The 21,421-nt window shown below is 37.0% G+C and overlaps 3 protein-coding genes across 3 annotated transcripts in view; all 3 read right to left on the bottom strand.

Annotated features, from left to right (window-relative positions):
* Window positions 1–3,401, bottom strand: part of LOC100375065 (kinesin-like protein KIFC3) — a 39,662-nt gene extending 36,261 nt beyond the window's left edge. Inside the window, exon 1 of the mRNA XM_006814044.3 lies at window positions 3,254–3,401. The gene's annotated coding sequence lies outside the window, so the exon portion shown is untranslated. The remainder of the gene's footprint in view (window positions 1–3,253) is intronic.
* An 11,365-nt stretch (window positions 3,402–14,766) lies between these two features.
* LOC146741515 (uncharacterized) lies at window positions 14,767–16,347 on the bottom strand. Its single transcript, XM_085500568.1, has one exon. It carries the CDS (start codon window positions 16,345–16,347, stop codon window positions 14,767–14,769), a length of 1,581 nt encoding a protein of 526 aa, XP_085356694.1.
* Window positions 16,348–16,499: 152 nt separating this feature from the next.
* On the bottom strand, window positions 16,500–20,054 carry LOC146741516 (uncharacterized). Its single transcript, XM_085500569.1, has one exon. The coding sequence runs from the start codon at window positions 20,052–20,054 to the stop codon at window positions 16,500–16,502; it is 3,555 nt and encodes a 1,184-aa protein (XP_085356695.1).
* Window positions 20,055–21,421: the final 1,367 nt, after the last annotated feature.

Consider the following 21,421-nt stretch of genomic DNA (forward strand, 5'->3'; position numbering starts at 1 on the left):
CATTCCTTAATATAAAATTTCACAAAAGTTGCTGTGATTTTCTGTTGTAAAGATACTGCCATGAAACTTTTATTACTACAAAATTTAGTGCCTCAAACGATTCCTTCGTACTGTATCTTGTATTCTTATATTTAGGTCTAGGCAAATACTAGTAAACAAGTTTACCAGTAGTTCCGATAGCTAGTAAGTATCAAATTGCAAAACAATAAAAAACAAATAAAAAATTCTGTGCTAACTCCAATGGTTCTGTCTGAGTGAATGTAATCATAGACCCTACAATATACAGGGACTATGATGTAATTTATAACAATAAAACTGTTTGAAAAAAAAACTAATTCTTCCTGTCTCATGAACCAAACCACACAACTGCAGAAGCACGATTATTTTTCAGCTTCACATATTTCTACTCCCCAATAATAACAGAGTACAGCTGAGTACAACATGTGTGTGAAAGAAAATGTTTTGACAATAGAGAGACATTATGCATTTGAATACCCTTGTTCTGCAGCATAAACCCATTGTAGATTTCTGTGTCCATTTATGTCATGATGGCAGATAGGCCCCCTACTATTATAACTCACATAATCAGACCATGACTAGAAGTACTGTATACAATAGCACATTGGAATTGTCACAATCTTGTTGCCAGGTGTGCTAGCGACTAACATAGTTCAACTAATTTTAACTTTATGAATTGTCACACACTTTGAGGTGTGTCCAGGTGTTATTTTTGCTATTATAGACTACACAGCATTTTGATAATATCCTGAGTTTTCTAAATAATAAAGTTTTAATTTGATTTAACAACCTTTTATTATTTTTAATACACAAGTTAACACTACTTCGTTTTCTGTTGGTCATTCAGAATCCTAAAACCAGTTACTGTATTTGCTCTATTAGTAGTGCATGTGCTTACGTAAATTACAGAATTTTCTATGGTGAAAGTAAGTAGTATTTCAAAGATTTTTTGCTTATATGCGCTTCTGTTAGAGATGCACTTGTAATAGAGCAAATACAATATAGTGCAAAATATTTTCGCTTGGAATTTATTTTCGCTAAAAATTAAAATAAAATGCAGTGAATATCCATATTTTTCTATACTTTACATTCAACTTATCAGAAATCAGTCAAAATAAATTCCATACAAAACACCCAAAAAGTCTTTTCAGTGAGAATTAATTCCAGCTAAAATAAAGTATTTTACAGTAGAAGAAAAAAAAAGTGTGGCATGTGAATTTCCTAGTACATGTACAGCAGTAATAAACCTGTTCCCTGATTTAATTTCATTTAACATTTTCAAGGGGAACTTAATTATTTTCAAACATTTGATCTGAGTATTTTACTTTGTGATATACCTGCATATTTTTTTTTTGTACCGTAGTTCTACTTTATGCAAGTGTTATTTTATTTGCTGTTCTGTTTTGTTAGTGCAATTAACTTTTCCTGTTAGAACTAAGTTATAATTATGTTGGTGATATTTCACTAAGCATTTTCATGTGTGTACTTGTTTTTTTAAAGGTACAATGATTCATGATTTAAATGCTCATTACTGATAAACAGAATGAGAGGCTTTTATCCAAAACAATACCATGGGAGGATAACAACTAGTAAATTATAACAATAGAAAAAGTCGACACGTGCAATACACATGTACCTTGACATACATTTATAAATGCATATATTTTATGTGTTCTGAATATAGGATTAAACAACTGTTTGATATTGATCATTGTACTACACATTCTGAGATATCAACAAATCTGTCAAAGAGGAGTACATGTTAATATACCGGTACATACAGAGCATAAGAGAGAGGGAGTGGTGGTTATACTTCAACCAATATTGGGGAGGGGATCTTCAGGCATGTTTTGTTCTACACTATCCTGTCACATAAACAAATTGTCGACTTTAATTGTGAAAAAAAAAATCTAGACAAAGGAAAAAAAACCCTAGGCAAAGGACAGAAAAAGACAGTGCAATAGTTTCCAGATTGTTCTTCCAGTGATCTTAGGTGAAACTTGTAGTGCACTACTACACCATGTTCCTTAACCAAGTATTAACATATGCAAACACTCTGCAATACAGAGAATTGAATTACTTTGTGCATAGGCCATGAACTGCTAGACAGTCCAAGCTTATAGATACAAAATTTAGTAGTAGTGTGAAGTCAAGTATATGGCCACATCTAATCACATAAACTACTATCCGTACCTTACCACTTTTGCACAGGGTCACATTTGTCTATTGAATGCCAGTTGTCAACAAACAAAATACCTTTTCAACATTCTATGGTAGGGGTATTCTTTAGGTGGCCGGCGTATTTGATATACTTTTAAAGTCTTTTGTAGGCTGAATGAAGTGAACTAGACAGGTTGTCAAAGATGGTTACAATCTTCCCAGCAGTGTCAAATACAGTTGTATGAGAATATGTGACGATAATAATAGCGACTAATTTGATGTTTTAACATTGACCGTTGAACGTGACAAAACCCGGATTCAAGATATATCCAATTAAGGTATTTGAATGGTTGATTAGAGAGCAACATTAGGACACAAGTCAAATTTTGGGTCAACTCATGGTGGAGCTAGTATGGTAAAGTTCACAATAAAAATTTTAAAACCGATCAATCTCATCTCCCCAGTGAATTATGAGGAATATTCCTGTCCCAGTCAAGAGTGATATGCTGTACCTGTGGTGGAAGTAAAATGAATTAATTTTAAGGGCCAGTTTTTTCCACAGTGTACACACCAAGAAACAAGTTTACCAGTACATCTAGTAATACAAAACAGAAGAAAAAGCGGTTTGTTTGTTTTTTACCAAGAGTTTAAAAACAAGCATTTTTTTCCACTGGATTGCGGAACCTTCAATATATCGAATACAAATAAACGTATTTAAAAAACAAAACATAAATTTTAAATCCAAGAGATTGTTGCCAGCTTTGGATACATTTGTAGCGTTATTGACGATTTTGACCATAAAGAACGACGTAGTCAAAGGAAGGAATTGGAATTATGAATTATAAACTGAAACTGTGGTATCCTCTATCCGACCTCGAACACTAGACACGAAAACAAACCAATTCACATCGTCCGACACAGTACAATCCATTCTTGGGAAAGAGGCCCGCATCGAGTGATTGCAAGCATAATGGATTTTTACGCAGACAGGAACGAAAGCCAACTCACTCCGACAGAAATTTTCTGATTTTCTGTATTCTTCCCAAACAAGAACAACACCGTAAGCTATACTTACCCTTACGACATCAATACAGATCCCGAGGCTCTTAAAATCCAATAGTCGACTGTACTTGGCTGATTTTTTTGCCGAGCTAAACGCAGATCACAACAACAACTTCAGTCGGCCTCTCAACAAACCACTGCACGCCGCGGTTGAATTCAAATCAATGTGTGACGTCACATACTAGTAAAACAAAAGGCATGACTCCAGTTATCGCTTGGTGTCGCTTTTCAATACTACTTACATTCTTTTTCATTCTCGGTCATTCTTTCTTCTCGTATTTTTGATATTTCGGCAATTTTATGAAACATCACTCACAGAAGAAACAAAAAAAAAATGTTTTTTATTTTCTTTTCCTAAAAACACGATACAAGTAGTATCCTGGTCTCGCTTTTATTTGAAATGAGAAGGGGTCAACGTTTAAAGGCTGACAGTTGAAACTGAAGCTATCGTCATGTATGCTACATGCCAAATATCAAGGTCGTAGGGACCGTACCGGCCTTACCGGCTATGGCCGGCCCACTTCTGCACGTCCCCCTAGCAGACATGGTCATATTTGTTTCTTCCTACGGCCTTGAATATCCAATTGATCCGTTGAAGCACTCATGATAATTTATTCTGTAGAGGGCAAGTGAATTAGTCCTTTAAAGCATCGACCAGGTTTGCCGTTGGTGGCGTTCTCGTAGAGTACAGAATATTGCTTGTATTTCAGATACCTACTAGAATATAGTTTTCTGAAATAGTATATACCATGTCGAGATTTTGTAGTACCTAAATATGACAAATGTCTATATATTTTAATAGGTTTGAGCAGATTGTCCTATGGCGGGAGCAGGTCATAACGGAAGCTCCCAAACCCCGGCCCCCCACTCCCTATATTTAGGGGGGGCTATGCTTGTTCCCTCATTTTTTTGACCCCCCCTATCTAGGGAAAAGAAGAAAATTTACCCCCCCCCCCCTTTCACGGGCTTTTCCGATGAATTTCACCCCCTATCTAGGGAACTTTTCAGTCTAGAACTCCTTTTAAACCCCCCTTTTTTGTATATCTCGGGAAGTGTTTTGAAATACACCCCCTATTTTGAGAATCTCGGGAAAACAAGCAAAAAATACCCCCTTTTCTACGATTTTCTCGGGAAAATGTTCCCGAGACAGATCGTCAAAAAGTACCCCTTTCCCGAGAAAATGGGAACGCGCATGCGGCCCCCTATGGATCCTGAGTGGGGGGGGGGGGGGGGCAAACGAAGCCTTGAAACCAATGGCTATCCAGATAGTACACTGGACAAATGCGAAAGTTCGGCCTGTGGTCGGGAAAACCGAGAAGATGTCAGTGAAGTCATGGAGCTCCGTGATACAATCTACTTGCTTGAGAAATTTATATGGCTGTATCAACGGATTGCGCTAAATGCAAATTAAAACAATGTTTTATTTTGATTCCCTCTGGTGATTTTGTCGATACTATATGGCAAATAAATATTAATAAAACTCGCCGAACTATTTTTTTTTATTTAAAACAAGTTTGTAATTATCGAGCCAGTAAATGAATATCTTAAATACTAGTAAGCAACAAACAATGGTATGTGCGTCTGTAGCGGTATTTGCTATTTTTTCTGGGTTTTTTTTTCTGTAGAAATTAAATTTCGCAGACTGAATGTGAGTATAGTTTATTTTTATTTTTTCATGAAAACGATATTGATGATTTCTATCGTTATCATGTACTGTAAAAAAAAAAACTCACAAAAAGTTATAGAAGTTATACACACGTTACTGCATTTCAAGGAAATTTATGTCAATAGACTTTAATGAAGCTAGTTACTGCTTTGTGAAAAATATAATTTAGACAACCCATTGTATCTATTTCAAAAGAGTTGCATTATTGGGCATTTTGTTTCTCAATACACTGTACGTTATTTCATTTATGGGTCACGGTAATCCCACTACTTACCTCATCGCTTGGTGATGTACACATGGAAAATTAGCACCATTAGTCAATGTATGATTTTCATAAGTATCCACAAAAATGAGTTTCGATCAACAACCACTACCATGACATAGAACTAGTATGTCTAACACCGTAGTCTACGATATCAATGTCTCTGGTATATTTTAGATAGCCATGTATTGTTGTTTGGTAGAGTCGCTAATTTTCTTTAGAGAATTGTTATTGTATTCGATTACAGTGAGGCATACATACCTTCAATGTGTATTTGTGACTTGTTTCACAGATGTCAGCAATAACAAACTCAGTTTATATATATATTGTACAACGTAACAAAAATGCCTCATGTTCTGATGTTTTAGTATTCATTCAGATAACTTAGCCCATGCTAAGAAAAGGTGCGTGAACGCTTAGCACGGACTAAGAAAGGCTAAATACGGCCCGTTTTTAGGACCCTTAGCTTGGACTAAGCTCCCCAAAAGCCAATGTATTTAATGTTCATTTGGACGATTCACTATTATATTCATAATTATTCATTTCGGCATGCTATTTTTGACATTACAATCAAGGCGAGTACATCTAGGGACTATGTACTACTAGTATTCCTGTTATTCTGAGAGTACTTGAGATTTGTGGATCTCGACATTCTTAATACAGAACTGTCGAAGCGAGTTCTCTGTCATTCGGTATAGGTGCGGTAAGCTACATTAGGCGAATCATCGAGTCACAAATGGAGGTCTCATTTCAACTTAGTTTGTTCGAATCCAGAATGTAGCCCCACAATAAGCATCTGTTTTCCATCTTTCGAACTTTTCGAATAAGAATCTGAATCGTCTTTCTACCTCTCTTTCTTTTCAGACCACGCATAATGTAATGATATAAATTAGGAAAAACGCAGAGGAAATATAATGTTTGCTTTGCAAGCGAGCAAGAACTGATTTGAGAATAATTGCACATGTGCTTGATTGAATGAACTATGACCCGTACAATCTCGATTTGCATATTGTCAATCAAAGGTCCTGTTATTTGCGTACTTATGCAAATTAGGCAACTGGACATAAACATTACCACGTGTGAGTGTTTTTTTTAAACCAGAAAATAACCATCAATTTTAACGGTGTTCCAATAAGAGTTGATTAGTCAAATTTTCACAGAATTTTCTTTAGATAAAAATCAATATAAAAGTGAAAAAAACTATCTTGATTGAAATTCACAAATAAACTGCATCTCTACCCTAATACAAAACCAGTATTGGCAGGGCGGTTATTGAAACTCGCATTACAGTCCGACCCCGTCTTGAAACCGGAAATTGAGTAAGGGACTGTGTCCCTATATATTACATCAATGCAAGTCCCAAAATACGTTTCACTATATTCCTTATAAAAACAAGTCTCATGCATCGCCCAATATTGTATGGCAATGGACGATAAACCCAAGTGAGCGCATTTCCGCACGTAGCTCTGATCTAGTATCATTTTCAATGTCAACACGATCTCTAGTGACAGTAGATTCGCCAATCATATTACATAAATTGCGGAGAGCCTTGACGATGTTTACGCAATATTTTCGCCGGCTTCGTCAGTTTGTGAATTGTCAATTCATGAAAAACGGACTTTTACATACGTTGTGTATGTGAGATTTGGTGTTATGCACATAAATATATAAATTATTATGAGAATAGAAACTGACACTTAGCACATCAAGAAAAGTTTATTATGTCATGTTACAGTTCAAGTTCAATTTGATTTTTTTAATATTCAAACTGTGTAATTAGATCGAAACTTATATCTAGCATAACAGTCGATTTGTATCACAACACAACCCAAGATGATTTACTGGCTGCCATAGACCATATCGCTATTGCAAATCACAGTGTATTGTGGGATAGGTATGACTGAATCAAACACAACTTCGTCCATCAAAAAGTGTCTTTGCTTCCGGAATCTGACATAATTATCCCAAAATGCACTATAATTTAGAATTGCGATATACGTTTTAAATTTTGCCAGTAAAGACATTATAGACTCACATTTTTAATTGTCTGGCAGCAAGTTGAATACAAAGCAAATTAAATGCACTGTCATACATTGCGCCCTTCTTTCATTTTCTCTATATACAAATAATTAAATATTTTAAAATAATTTTAGTTCTCTAATATAAAGAGTATAATACAAACTGTCTTTGCCGCAAACATATCAATATTCGTTCGATGGAATAATGAGTCTGCGAAAATCTAAAAATGTAATAACAGCAAATAGTAGTTTTAGAAGATACATTACCAAAACAAAAAGATAAAGTTATCAATCTCCGATCGAATCGGTTGACGGACGTTGACGGAACAGTTGTGGCATGTAGATTCATCATTGTTCTTTTTTTCAGGCAACTGAAAAAATCCAGAACACACTTATTAAGTGGTTCACGAAATACAAACGTTGTGGTTGGCTACAAAGGTTCTCCTCCTCGCATTGTTCGTCGTTTATTTCGTGGTTGCGCTTATATATGATATAAACAATGCCATATCGTTGATCGTCTTGACAAGCTGCGTGATACTCTGTTTTCTGTACGCTCTAATCAGGGACCATTTTGATGACAAAGTGTATCGTATATGTATAAAGCCATTCACATGGTTCATCATTCAACATTACAACATACTAGTAGTTGAATGTTGAGTTTAGTATAGTCCGCCACGTGCGTCTTCTGTCATTGGACTCAAATTGGCATCGGGTGGGGATGTGTAAAAATGTTAAAGCAAATTATGTTATTTTCAAAACCCAATATATTACCAAACGTAATGTAAGTTTTGTGTTAGGCTAAACATTAATTCTGACTAAAAATGGTGCAGTGACTAGTGTTATTCTTTTCTTAATTTTTGCTATTTTCATTTTGACAGTATTTCAACAGAATTAAAATTTAATCTAGTTGTGGGAGGATAGTGGTTTTGGCCCCCAACGCTGTCATTCTTCATCAGCAGTGGCGAGCATTGACTGATACTTGTAATGGTGTGGGAAATGTATGTGGATGCAATACTTGTAATGGTGTGGGAAATGTATGTGGATGCAATACTTGTAATGGTGTGGGAAATGTATGTGGATGCAATACTTGTAATGGTGTGGGAAATGTATGTGGATGTAATACTTGTAATGGTGTGGGAAATGTATGTGGATGCAATACTTGTAATGGTGTGGGAAATGTATGTGGATGCAATACTTGTAATGGTGTGGGAAATGTATGTGGATGCAATACTTGTAATGGTGTGGGAAATGTATGTGGATGCAATACTTGTAATGGTGTGGGAAATGTATGTGGATGCAATACTTGTAATGGTGTGGAAATGTATGTGGATGCAATAATTGTAATGGTGTGGGAAATGTATGTGGAAGCAATACTTGTAATGGTGTGGGAAATGTATGTGGATGCAATACTTGTAATGGTGTGGAAAATGTATGTGGATGCAATACTTGTAATGGTGTGGGAAATGTATGTGGATGCAATACTTGTAATGGTGTGGGAAATGTATGTGGATGCAATACTTGTAATGGTGTGGGAAATGTATGTGGATGCAATACTTGTAATGGTGTGGGAAATGTATGTGGATGCAATACTTGTAATGGTGTGGGAAATGTATGTGGATGCAATACTTGTAATGGTGTGGGAAATGTATGTGGATGCAATACTTGTAATGGTGTGGGAAATGTATGTGGATGCAATACTTGTAATGGTGTGGGAAATGCATGTGGATGCAATACTTGTAATGGTGTGGGAAATGTATGTGGATGCAATACTTGTAATGGTGTGGGAAATGTATGTGGATGCAATACTTGTAATGGTGTGGGAAATGTATGTGGATGCAATACTTGTAATGGTGTGGGAAATGTATGTGGATGCAATACTTGTAATGGTGTGGGAAATGTATGTGGATGCAATACTTGTAATGGTGTGGGAAATGTATGTGGATGCAATACTTGTAATAGTGTGGGAAATGTATGTGGATGCAATACTTGTAATGGTGTGGGAAATGTATGTGGATGCAATACTTGTAATGGTGTGGGAAATGTATGTGGATGCAATACTTGTAATGGTGTGGGAAATGTATGTGGATGCAATACTTGTAATGGTGTGGGAAATGTATGTGGATGTAATACAATAACTTTTGATATAGCTGACACATATTGCAACGCCTTGACAGGATTTATAATAAGCAAATACCGTTATCAAACCTTCAAATAAATCACAACAGTCAAATATACTCACAAAATAAAAAGTCCTATGCTATTAATAGTTTCTACCAACTACCATAATGCTAATATAGAATCAAACATTGCCTTTTCTGTTTTAGGCACCGTTTCAAAAGTCAGAACAATTCAAACAAAAACAATATAATACTTAAACAAGCAATTGTTTAGTGGGTGAAAGAAAGAAAGGGGACCACTAAAAAGATTCTTTAGCAATGAAAAACTATTTGAAGATGAAATTATTATTAATACATTTTGATTTATCATAAAAATACATGCCTTCTTGAACACATTTGTAGTATGTAATACATAATTTAACCTAACTTGCATGTGTATTCTAGGTGATTTGCTCGTGGGTGTTTATGCCGGTAGCGTTTGTAATGGGAGTTGACTGGGAAGACTGTGCTATCGTAGCTGAACTCATTGGCATGAAGATTGTCACCAGTGTATTAGTTTCATACGATAAACTTTATAGTAGTAAACCGTAAACTTGGTTTGACTCCTACAATATCGGCAAGTTGTCAAGTAAAAAAACAGATAGCATTGTTCAAAACCACAACCTTTCTGTCAGGGAATGGGTGTTATTTACAAATATGATAGCCCTAGATTCATGGGTGTATTTCCTAATGATTTTTAAATTATTAATTACGCCTTCCCCCTTCTTCTAAGAAAACGCTTACTTAATGCATGTCCCTTGACCAGCTCAGCAGTAATATGTAATGATGTATCAATCACGTGTTACACATGCATATGTGTACCTGACATTCATCTTCTCCATTATTAGACAATATATGCACAATAAATTACATGACGATTACATGTATTATACACTATGCCTTTATAGCCTCGTTCTGAAGACATCGCTACATATGCTCTGTGTGGATTTTCTAATCTGCCTGGTCGTCGGTCTTTGTCCTGAACGCAAGAGAGATATCAATGCAATCGAAAATAGAAATACATATCGATGAATGAATGTTAGTACTTAATATATAGTAACGTGTATATGTGTAAAGAATGGATTATCTAGTATTAGAAAATCATATCACACCCACTGGCGATGACATCAAAATGATATAGATGTTGTAATCAATAGACTACATTTCGAAAACAAATGTGAGCAGCATTCCTGTTGACCACTTTTAAATCAAATGACGTGGATTTATTTATTGCTGTTCACAAAACATTGATACAAATAGTAATTTAGAGCCATTTAGCATTGGTACAAAAATGAATACTATATTTGTCCAATTGTCAATCATATATAATATCAATTCCGCCATTTTAGTGTTGGTCGATCAACTAAACCATCTCCAAATATATTGCAGTGCAGTGTCATCTCACTTAGACATCGCGATCAACATCAGTAACCACCTGCAGTGTTTCCATCTGTTATGTCACCAACTGTGCTAGATCTGTTTAGTAGTGCTGAAATTAGAACCAGATACACATAGGAAACAATTGCTGATGATTTGAAACAAATATGTACAACACCAATTTTGAATAGAACGAACCTGTTTATTTTATTTTCAATTCTAGGTACTCTTTATCAAGAAAATGTGCTACCAATGTGACGAACAGCCAAAGCCAAAGCCAAATGTAGAAACCACTGCACGCTCCCATGGATAGCTGTTACTTTACGACTGTCACGTGTCACGTGGAACCAAACATCGTGAAAATTACCACGGTCATTTGGAACCATACAACTGTGGAAATCACCTTCATCTGTCCTAAAATATTATTAGAGTATTTTTGTATACAAGTTATACGTTATGTGTGTATGTAATATGTGGTGGTATAGTTTTAAAGTTAATACACATTCTTGAAATTAATATGACACCATTGCTTACGACTGCACAGAACGGAGCACATATTCCTGAAATGTCACCACAACAAACCTTTGCTAGTTAGTTTGTATTGCGCCGAATAGTTGCATATTAAATGAGGGTGAAGTTTGTCTCTTTTCTTCACTGAAGGAAGCTAAATCGATTTTATGAATATGATGGCGACGCATCCTTACCCTTTTGTCTGGTACTTATTTGGTATGATGTATGAGGAAATGTACGGGAGAGGAACAGGGCCTTCTACACAACGAGTTATATCCAGGTTCAACAATCATACTTTGGCGGTTGCCATCTAAATCTAGTTTCCAACATAAGCAACCGCGATTGTGACAGCGAATCTTAACTCGTATCTATCGATGGAACAATCTTCGCGTAAGCAATTATTATATTGCATTTTCAGATTTCAAGCAAATAGAAATAAGTTTAAAAAAATATATTTTCCGAGTTGTATATTGTGAGAGCACTTCTTGACCATGAACGCCACGATAAGCTTTTAACAGACTTTTTGAAAATCATATATGGAAACAGATTTAGTTAAACGTATTTCCAACATTTTTACTGTCTTTGTAAAGAATATCGTAAATAAGTAACAAACAAACAAACAAACAATGATATGTAAATCTGCAGCGGTATTTGCCACGTCACAATAAATCATTCTCCTTTTATCTGTTTTGTCTGTAGAAATTGAAATTCGCAGACTGCATGTGAAAACATGTTTTTTTCATATGGTCGATCAAGGTGGTTGAGTTGTACCGCACTGGTAAGTATAAATATTGATGATTCTGTACTGTAAACAACTCACAAAAAGTTATAGAAGTTATATACACTTTACTTCCCTTGAAATACATTTATGTAAATATTTTATTAACAGAGCTAATTACCGCTCGGTGAGAAGTATTATTTAGACAAACAATTCAATTCACAATTCACTGTATGTTATTGTACATATGGTTAATCCCACTACTTAATCCCTTGGCGATGAGGTACGTGAGGAAAATTAACACCATTATTCAAGGCGCTGATTTCCACAAGTGTCCTAGAAAATGAGTTTCGACCACCACCCACTACATAGTATGTCTGACACCATTGTCTTCTATATCGATACTGTTATATGACAATGAATTTTGCTTTGTTGTATCACTAATTGTCTATAGAGAATTGTTATTGTATTTTATTACAACGAGACATACATACCGTGTTTGTGACTTGTTTCACAGATGTCAACAATAACAAACTCAGTTTACCTATATTGTACTACATAACACAAAATTCCCTTGTATTCTGATGTTGTGGTACTTATTTATGCTTAATAATCAGTTAATTTGCATACTAATATGTCCCAGGCCAATGTAAGCAGAACCTCCAACTGTAAAAGCCACGAACTCCATTGTTGGTTTATTTATTATACTGATTAAATACAATTGTAAAGATCAAAAAATTAATAGAAACATCATTGGAAATATGATATGAAAGCATGGTATACTGTGAATCATACTACCGCTGGGCAGTGACGATATACAATGTTTAAAAATGCTAATTTGTTTAGTCATAGTTATGAGAATCATGTAAAGTATTATGTAAAACTCGCTACATAATGGCATTTAATTTAATGTAATTTAATTTAATTTAATTTAATACATTAAAAGTATTTTATAAGTATGTAGTAAATCAGATACATCCGGGCATTTTCCGTTGTTTGCCATTTTGAATAGCCACATTTTCAGAATTCTACTGGTACAAGTAAAAACACTATTGGGAATATTTAGTAACGACACAAACCAATCTCCAATGTGACTGACTACTAGATCCAAAAACAACAAAGCACTCTTCAGATTCAGATTCACATGTATTGAAGACGCATTAAAAATTATTCAAAATTTTTTATTAGCATTTCATTAATATTTATTTCTCTTTTGATCAAGTGCTATGCAGAAAAACAAAGTCTGCACTACGTTTTCATGATAGTTACTTTATAGCAGAAACAAAACACACAAACATAAACACAGTACACACTTCATCTGTCAGCATAGCACTGGGTCAAAATCAAAATCTTGCCTTTAACACAATATGGATAGCTGCTGTGTCTGTCTATGGAGACAATGTATTTTCTATACCTACTGACCTCACTTTCAGTCACTCTGAAACAGGAAGTGTTTCAGGACGCTCGATTTATGAAATGAGTCTATATTCAGAGAACATTTTAGTTCAGGGATCACATCTGGTACATTGTCTGTGGCTTGCACATCGATAACGTCGTGGTTAGCGTACTCGTCGATTTTCATTCGCGGTCTGAGTTAATGATCAATTAGCCTTTAGTTTTATGAACAACAACTCACAGCTAAGCAACGACTTGCCTTACTTTAAGAATTCTGGTGAGCTGTTCGTACAAAAACAGGTATGTTGTGTTTTATGTAAGAATTTATACTTGAAAAACATAACTTTCAAATTTGTGAAAATCGTTGGTTTCACCACGGTCACCTATCATTTCACTGCCTCAAAGTATCAGTGAAACCAGTGTCAAAGAGAAAACGTTGCCATAGTTTTACTTATATAAGGTCACAGCACGTGTACCTGTGCCATTGTGTCATGAGATATGCTACAACAGGAAGCTAAACATTTGTTTAACTTCATAGTGTCATCGGATTGTTACGCCAAGTTCAAGCAAGATATTAGCGAACCTATCGTGCGTTGTCGTGTGGGTAAAATATGTCGCATTTTAATATACGAGTCCATGGTTTTGCCGAAAAAGATGTCTTTCTCACGGGTCACCGGAAAAACCTTTTCCTGGGTCTCTCTTGATCCAACTGTTGAATTAAGGTAGCGAGAAGGGTTGTGGGGAACGTTTAATGTTCTGATACAGGTTTTCGCCCATTCCCAGTGACACTGAAGAAACTCACGGTTCTCGATGAACACAAACTCCGTTTTATTTCAACGGAACGGTTTACAAACACTTGTTACATCAGCGACATCTTGAACATTCTAGAAAAACCTACCAACGAGGCTCGAACAGTATCATGGGTAATGGAAGAGTATGGAGAATTTATCTTACAAATCAGAGTGAAATCATCGCGAATGACAATAACTGTAGAATAGCTGGTGCATAAATTTTGTAATAAACGATTTCCCGATATCAGAGTGTATACACAAATAAATCACGAATCTTGTACAATGATATATCCTGAATGTTTGTTGTTCGATAATAATAATTCAGTCACGATGTTCATAACAACTCTCGTAATGCGCTCTGAAAACCCGAAAGTTCTAACTAAGAATTATTTCTCATATTTGAACTTCGCTAATGTTCATAACAATAATTGAGACTCTAATATAATAACTAGACTTTTGGAACAAATGTCAACATAAAAATCGATAAATAAGAAGTTTGTTCTCGGCTCCTGGTGAACGTGACCCCAGGTCATCAGTGTTACTAAAATAGCCACTTAAATTAGCAGCACTACATAGCAGGTTTTCCACACCCTCCCCCTATTAAAGTTACCTTAACTTTAATATCATGGTTTTCTAATCGTCCTCAATCTCGTTTGCAATGACACCAACTAAGCGGTTCACTGCAGCAGTCTTTGCCTTTCGACTTGGACGACTCACATTCTGGTTCTTGAGGGTCCCAACTGGTTCTTCTGATTTAATATCATCACCCACTGGAGTTTCATCATTTGTATTGCTGATTTCTAGGTCACAAACCAATTGGAGTGGCCTTTCAACGATGTAGCCACTGCCTGTCTTGATTTTGTATCCTCTGATCACTCCGTCCTTACCAACAATGGTATCTACAATGCGTCCTATCTTCCAATTTGCTCGGTTCTTTGTTGAGTCCTTCAGTAGAATGACAGAGTTCTTTCCTGGCAATTCATGCTTTTTGGTTTCTAACCCCTTGGTATTACGCTCCTGTAATGCATGTAAATATTCATTCAACCAACGTTTACGTACATGTTCTCTACAGGTCTTAAGGTATTTTAGACGTTTGCATATGTCATCATCTAAGTCATGAACATTGTCCTCTAGGTAACGTGCTGGCTGTCCGCGTAACAACATATTTGGAGTGATAACTACTTGTTCTAAGTTTTCCTCCATGTAGCACAATGGTCTGTTGTTCATGAAAACTTCTACATCCAGCAGTACTTCCTCAAGTTCTTCGAACGTCAGCAGCGCTCGTCCTATAGTTTTGGAAAGGGCTCTTTTTGTGATGCCAATGAGTCTCTCAAAGAAACCACCCCACCATGGAGAGCGTGACAGGTTAAATCTCCACTCAATGCCCTTTGTTGTGAGGTAGTTGAATATATCTTCATCATTCTGAAGCTTAGTTAGCCACATCTTGGTCGCAACAAATGTCTTGGCATTGTCACTCACCATACAACTTGGTGATCCTCTCCGTGCAACAAACTCCTTCAGTCCACGTTTGAATTCTATCGTTGACATATCTCTGCACAGCTTTAAGTGTACAGCTCTGGTAGTTGCACATGTAAAGAGAGCGATGTAAGACTTATTCGTTTCACTCTTGCCTAATTTGTAGTGAAGTGGTCCTGCAAAGTCCACACCTGTCACATCGAAGGGCTCAGTAAATTCAGTTCGGAAGGCAGGCAGAACTGATGTCACAGGTGCATCCAACATTTTTGCACGGTACTTTTTACAATGGTTGCAATTGTGTAGTATTGATTTGACTAGGGATCTCAGTTTTAGAATCCAGTATTTCTCTCTCACCTTACTCATTGTTGTGGCTACTCCCCCGTGTAATGTTAGAATATGGCAATGCTCAATTATCCGTCTCGCTAAGGCTGTCTTTCGTGGAATGTAGATTGGATTGTAACCTTGGATTCTACTGCTGCATCTCTGTATCCCGTCATGATCTACTGATATTGCAATGTCGACTGTCATTCTGTTTGTTTGTTGTGTCATTTTAATCCATACTGTTTTCGCTGCTGACATCTCAGATTTAGTGAGAGACCCAATCCGTCTCATCCCTCTACAGCTGTCTGCAAAACGCTTTATGTGTGTCGTTATGCGCAAAAGCTTCCAGAAGGAAAATCGGCTCAGGAGGTCTTGTACCCATTTATTCAAGTCGTTCTCATCTTCTGTCAGAAGCATAGCTTTATTGTACTTCGTTGACCTCTTTTCTGTTTTCGTGCCTGCTGATTCAGAAATCTCTGGTTGAACTGGTCTGTCTATCTCACTTGAAAGCCACTTTGGCCCATTGAACAAAAGTGTACCAAGACGGTCTGGCGTTGTGCCTCTGGTCCCTAAGTCGCTTGGGTTTTCTGATTGCGAACGAATGTTGACCATTCACCGTGGTTTTGAAGCCAATACAAAACTGTTGTGCTGTCTACCCAACTATTCCAGGCTGTGATGGGAAATGCAGCTAGTGCCTTTGAAACATTATTCTGCAATTTAGCTAGAGTATGAGCAGCTGCCAATTCCAATCTTGGGATGCTCCTGTCTTTTGGTGCGATTCTGGACTTGGCAACTAGCAACTGCTGACTGACTGGTTTTGAGTCCCGGCATGCCACAACATAGACTGCAGCACAGAGAGCTACTTTGCTGGCGTCTGCAAATCCATGAATCTCAAAACTTGTGGGTGTGTCGGTAAACACACAGCGTGGTATGGTTATGGTTGGTGCTAGTTGCAAGCTCTTTATCCACATCCACCATTTTTTGTGAATTCCCTCTGGCACCCTTTCATCCCAATGTAACTGAAGGAGACAAACTTCACTGAAGATCAATTTTGCAGTGATAGTTACTGGTGAACTCCACCCAAGTATGTCATAAATGCTGTTAATATCCGATATCATTTTCCGTTTAGTAGTTGGTTCACTGCCTTTTAAGCCTGGCTCAAAGTCAAGAATCAGTGTGTCTTCCATCTTGTTCCATGGGATACCGAGAATCTTTGTGTCACTGGTTGATGTGTTATCAGTCCCTTCATGTTTTATGTTGTTTTTGGAGCTAAGATGGGTGATGTTGCTGTGCCATTTGTGAAGTGAAAACCCACCTTCTGATAGTATTTTGGTAGATTCTTCTTTGAATACTGCAACATCACGTTCTGTCTCTCCTCCTTGAATATCGTCAACATATGTATCATCCAATAGGGTTTGGACTGTTATTGGATAGTTTTCCCTATAGTTTTCAATGTGTTTTTGCAGTGTTACTCCTAGGATATATGGACTTGAAGTTGCTCCAAAGATCACCCGTGTAAAACGGTACTCCATCAGTTGACGATCTTGTAGATTGTTGTACCACAAAATTCTCATTGCATCTCTGTCTTGTTCGTGTACTCGAATTTGAAGAAAAGCCTTCTGGATGTCTCCTCTGATGCAATATTTTCGCATGCGGTTCCTTATCATAATGTCAAACAGTAGTGGCTGTAGTGAGGGGCCTGTCTCTAAGCAGTCATTGAGTGAGGGGCTTTTTGTGTTGGCTTTTGCTGAGCAGTCGTACACTATCCTCATCTTTGTTGTTTCTGCTTTCTCTCTGATAACAGCCTGATGTGGCACATAATGAATGACCTCCCCTGTTTGATGAAATGGTGCAGGCTCAATAATTCTCTCATTTATTTGTTCTCTCATAATGTCATTGTACTCCTCTAATTTCCCCATTCTCTCTAGTTTCTTTGATGTGCTGTACAGTCGAGCTGTGCATAAGCCTTTGTTTGTAGGAAGAGGAATGTGATCTTCCTTCCATAGCAGTTTGGTTTCGTAGTATCCCTGTTCTGTCATACTCAACTGTTGTCTAAATTCTTCATGAATCATTGAAGTTACTTTGCTACCCACATCCCTAATTCCCAAAACATCCAGTGAGCACAGCTTCTCAAATTCTTCATATCCGGTTTTCATGAAGAACTGCTTCTCTGTTTGACTTTCTGTTGATGACTGTTTTCCTGAAATTGTCCAACCCAACATAGTGAACTCAGCACCTGGATCCTTGTCTGGATTTATGCCCAACACCAGCGGTTCTGTTGTTCGAATCCTCTGGTAGTCGGCTGCTCCCAAGATGATGTGAATAGCAAGTAGATTCTCAGTCGTTTCTTCCTCACTAAACTGCAGTCTGCGAAACCGAACATGTCGTTTCTTCAGTGATTTGATGTTTGGGTTTGGTAAGTGGGTTAAAACACCCTTTTCTGCATTTACACAGGTGACATCAAATGAAAACCCACCTACTGCTAGTGATTCTATTGTAATAGTGTACAGTTCGACAGTTTTCATGACAGTGCCATACATCTGTTCTATACAGCGTTGTTCTCTCTTTATAGGTTTCAAGTGCAATTGTGTTATCAAGTCAGTACACACGTATGAACTACCAGCACCTGTGTCAAACATGATTCGAACTGTCTCTGTTCCAACTTTGCTCAGGACTGTAGCATGAATCGCACTTGTATGCTGTGTAGTGATACTCAGTCCCTTTTCTACTTTTGCACTCTCTGAAACGTTAAGTGTAGATTTTGCCCTGTCACAAATTGATGTGTGGTGCTTTCCTTTGCAATTTCTGCATCCCCTTGATCTGCAGTCAATCGCAAAATGTCCAACTCCTGTGCAGTTGAAACACATTCGATTTCTACGGAGTATGGCTCTCCCTGTGGCCAAATCGAGCACTTTGACACAACTATAACTGGAGTGATCTTCAGAACGGCAATACACACACTTAATTTTACGATTCGATGTGTGATCTCCATTACTCCCAAGCAGCAATTTTTCATCTTTTCTTTTCTTATCATCTCTCCATTTTGTAGTATTATTCTCCTCAGTAACTCTCTGTGGATTTCTTTCCACATATTTCCGCAGACTCTCAACAAGCTCTTCTAGACCCCATTCTTCCCAGTTGTCATCCTTTTGTACAAGCACTTCACGTACAGGACCTAGTTTGTCCATTAATGTATATACTGAACTTTGTGCTGTAGTCAGTTTATTCATTGTTTTGAGTGTACGCACAATTCTTGATAGCCTGTTATAAAAGTCATGTACTTCATTCAATTTGTGGATGTTAGTAACAGTTGGAATTTCCTCAAGGCCTTTTATCAGTGATTTGTGTACTTTAATATCTTTACCGTATGTTTGTAGAAGTATTTTCTTAGCTTCCTGATAACCTGCAGCAGTGTGAGGCAGTCCCAAGATGTCCTCTCTTGGTTTGTCTTTCACCAATTCAATTAGATAATTAAATTTACTGACTTCAGCAATATTGGACCCATCCACCTCCACAGTAAACTGATTCCAAAAGCGTAACCAGTCTTTGTAATCACCAGAGAAGGGAGTAATAGTGTACTTTTGTAGTTTCACTGCTTGTGTAGAGGGCGCTGTTAAAGACTGTCCACTGCTCACCTGTTCAGCATGTCTAGCTTGTATTTGTTTTTCATAATCAAGTTTTCTCAAATACCACTCCTCCTCTTGTTTTTGTTGACGAATAATTATCTCTTCAATTTCTTGTTGTTGTCGTAGTCGGTGTTTGGATTGCTCTTCACTCACCCTTTGCTGGATATGTAGTTCCTTTTCTAGTTTCCCTTGTGTCTCTCGCTCTGTTGCATCATCAACCAATTTTTTGATATGCTGACGAGACTCCCTGATTGGTTGCATGGACGCTTTCTGCGTTGTTGTCCACTGCTTCACATACTCTAATTCTGATTCTTTGTCTAACAGATATTCAGTTGTTTGATCTCTCGAATGCTCCAGCCGTTTCAGTAACTCGCCTACTTGTTCATACGCCATTGTTATATCAGCAGTACATTCACTCTGTGATAATTCAGTAATTTCCTCAAGCTTGAGTTTGGCTATTGTTAGTTGCCTTGCAAATTTCTCTTCCGTAAATGCCATGTTTGGTGTATTTCTGTGTGGCGTAGTATGAACAGTTCACGTATTCTTTAACTTCGCATCAAATGTTTCAGTTCTTTTTATATAAGCTGGCAATAATACTCACTGTTGTATTACACGGTTCTGTATAACACAAACGCTATTGTGCAGTAAGTCCCTTCGTGGTCGCCACCTTTCAGTGTGGGGAACGTTTAATGTTCTGATACAGGTTTTCGCCCATTCCCAGTGACACTGAAGAAACTCACGGTTCTCGATGAACACAAACTCCGTTTTATTTCAACGGAACGGTTTACAAACACTTGTTACACCAGCGACATCTTGAACATTCTAGAAAAACCTACCAACGAGGCTCGAACAGTATCATGGGTAATGGAAGAGTATGGAGAATTTATCTTACAAATCAGAGTGAAATCATCGCGAATGACAATAACTGTAGAATAGCTGGTGCATAAATTTTGTAATAAACGATTTCCCGATATCAGAGTGTATACACAAATAAATCACGAATCTTGTACAATGATATATCCTGAATGTTTGTTGTTCGATAATAATAATTCAGTCACGATGTTCATAACAACTCTCGTAATGCGCTCTGAAAACCCGAAAGTTCTAACTAAGAATTATTTCTCATATTTGAACTTCGCTAATGTTCATAACAATAATTGAGACTCTAATATAATAACTAGACTTTTGGAACAAATGTCAACATAAAAATCGATAAATAAGAAGTTTGTTCTCGGCTCCTGGTGAACGTGACCCCAGGTCATCAGTGTTACTAAAATAGCCACTTAAATTAGCAGCACTACATAGCAGGTTTTCCACAGGGTTTTGTGACGTTTTCGAATAAATCATTCTCTGTCTGTTGTCTTGTTCAGAAGAGTAATTTAGCTTATATATTTCAAAAGACTAGGTATAGAGGTACAAGTTCGCACAAACTGGACGGTCATTGTTTACATAATTATCACGTGACATCAAAAATGGTGAATCTTGTAAAAATGACTAAGTACGCGATTGCGAGAGCACACTGCGGAATTTCCTGGTGAAATTTAAGTTATGCATTGTCCGTAATCAAGTCCATTGAAATGCGTCTCCGATAATCAAAGACCTATTATTCCGATTTTCTATGCAGGTTTGTTTTTTTGTCCTCAAATTATTTCATACTTGGCACCTTTAACAGACTATTATTCTGTGACAAAGCATTTTCTTTAAAAACCCAGACATATTTCGCACCATCATTATCTTTTGAACGATAACTGCGAGTTTGAATGTCCTAGTCCGAACGCACTTGATTTGGCGGCGGTCCCAATGAGTCGTACTCAATCGAAACTTCAATTCGAGAAAAACGCGAAAAACAGTCTTGGTTAATAAAA

This window comes from Saccoglossus kowalevskii, chromosome 6, assembly GCF_978046115.1.
Source record: "Saccoglossus kowalevskii chromosome 6, keSacKowa6.1, whole genome shotgun sequence".
NCBI classification, from domain to species: Eukaryota; Metazoa; Hemichordata; class Enteropneusta; family Harrimaniidae; genus Saccoglossus; species Saccoglossus kowalevskii.

Bases quoted from the DNA above. Each gene is read 5' to 3' on its own strand.
- LOC146741515 (XM_085500568.1), bottom strand. From the start codon at position 16,347: ATGCTTCTGACAGAAGATGAGAACGACTTGAATAAATGGGTACAAGAC.
- LOC146741516 (XM_085500569.1), bottom strand. From the start codon at position 20,054: ATGGCATTTACGGAAGAGAAATTTGCAAGGCAACTAACAATAGCCAAA.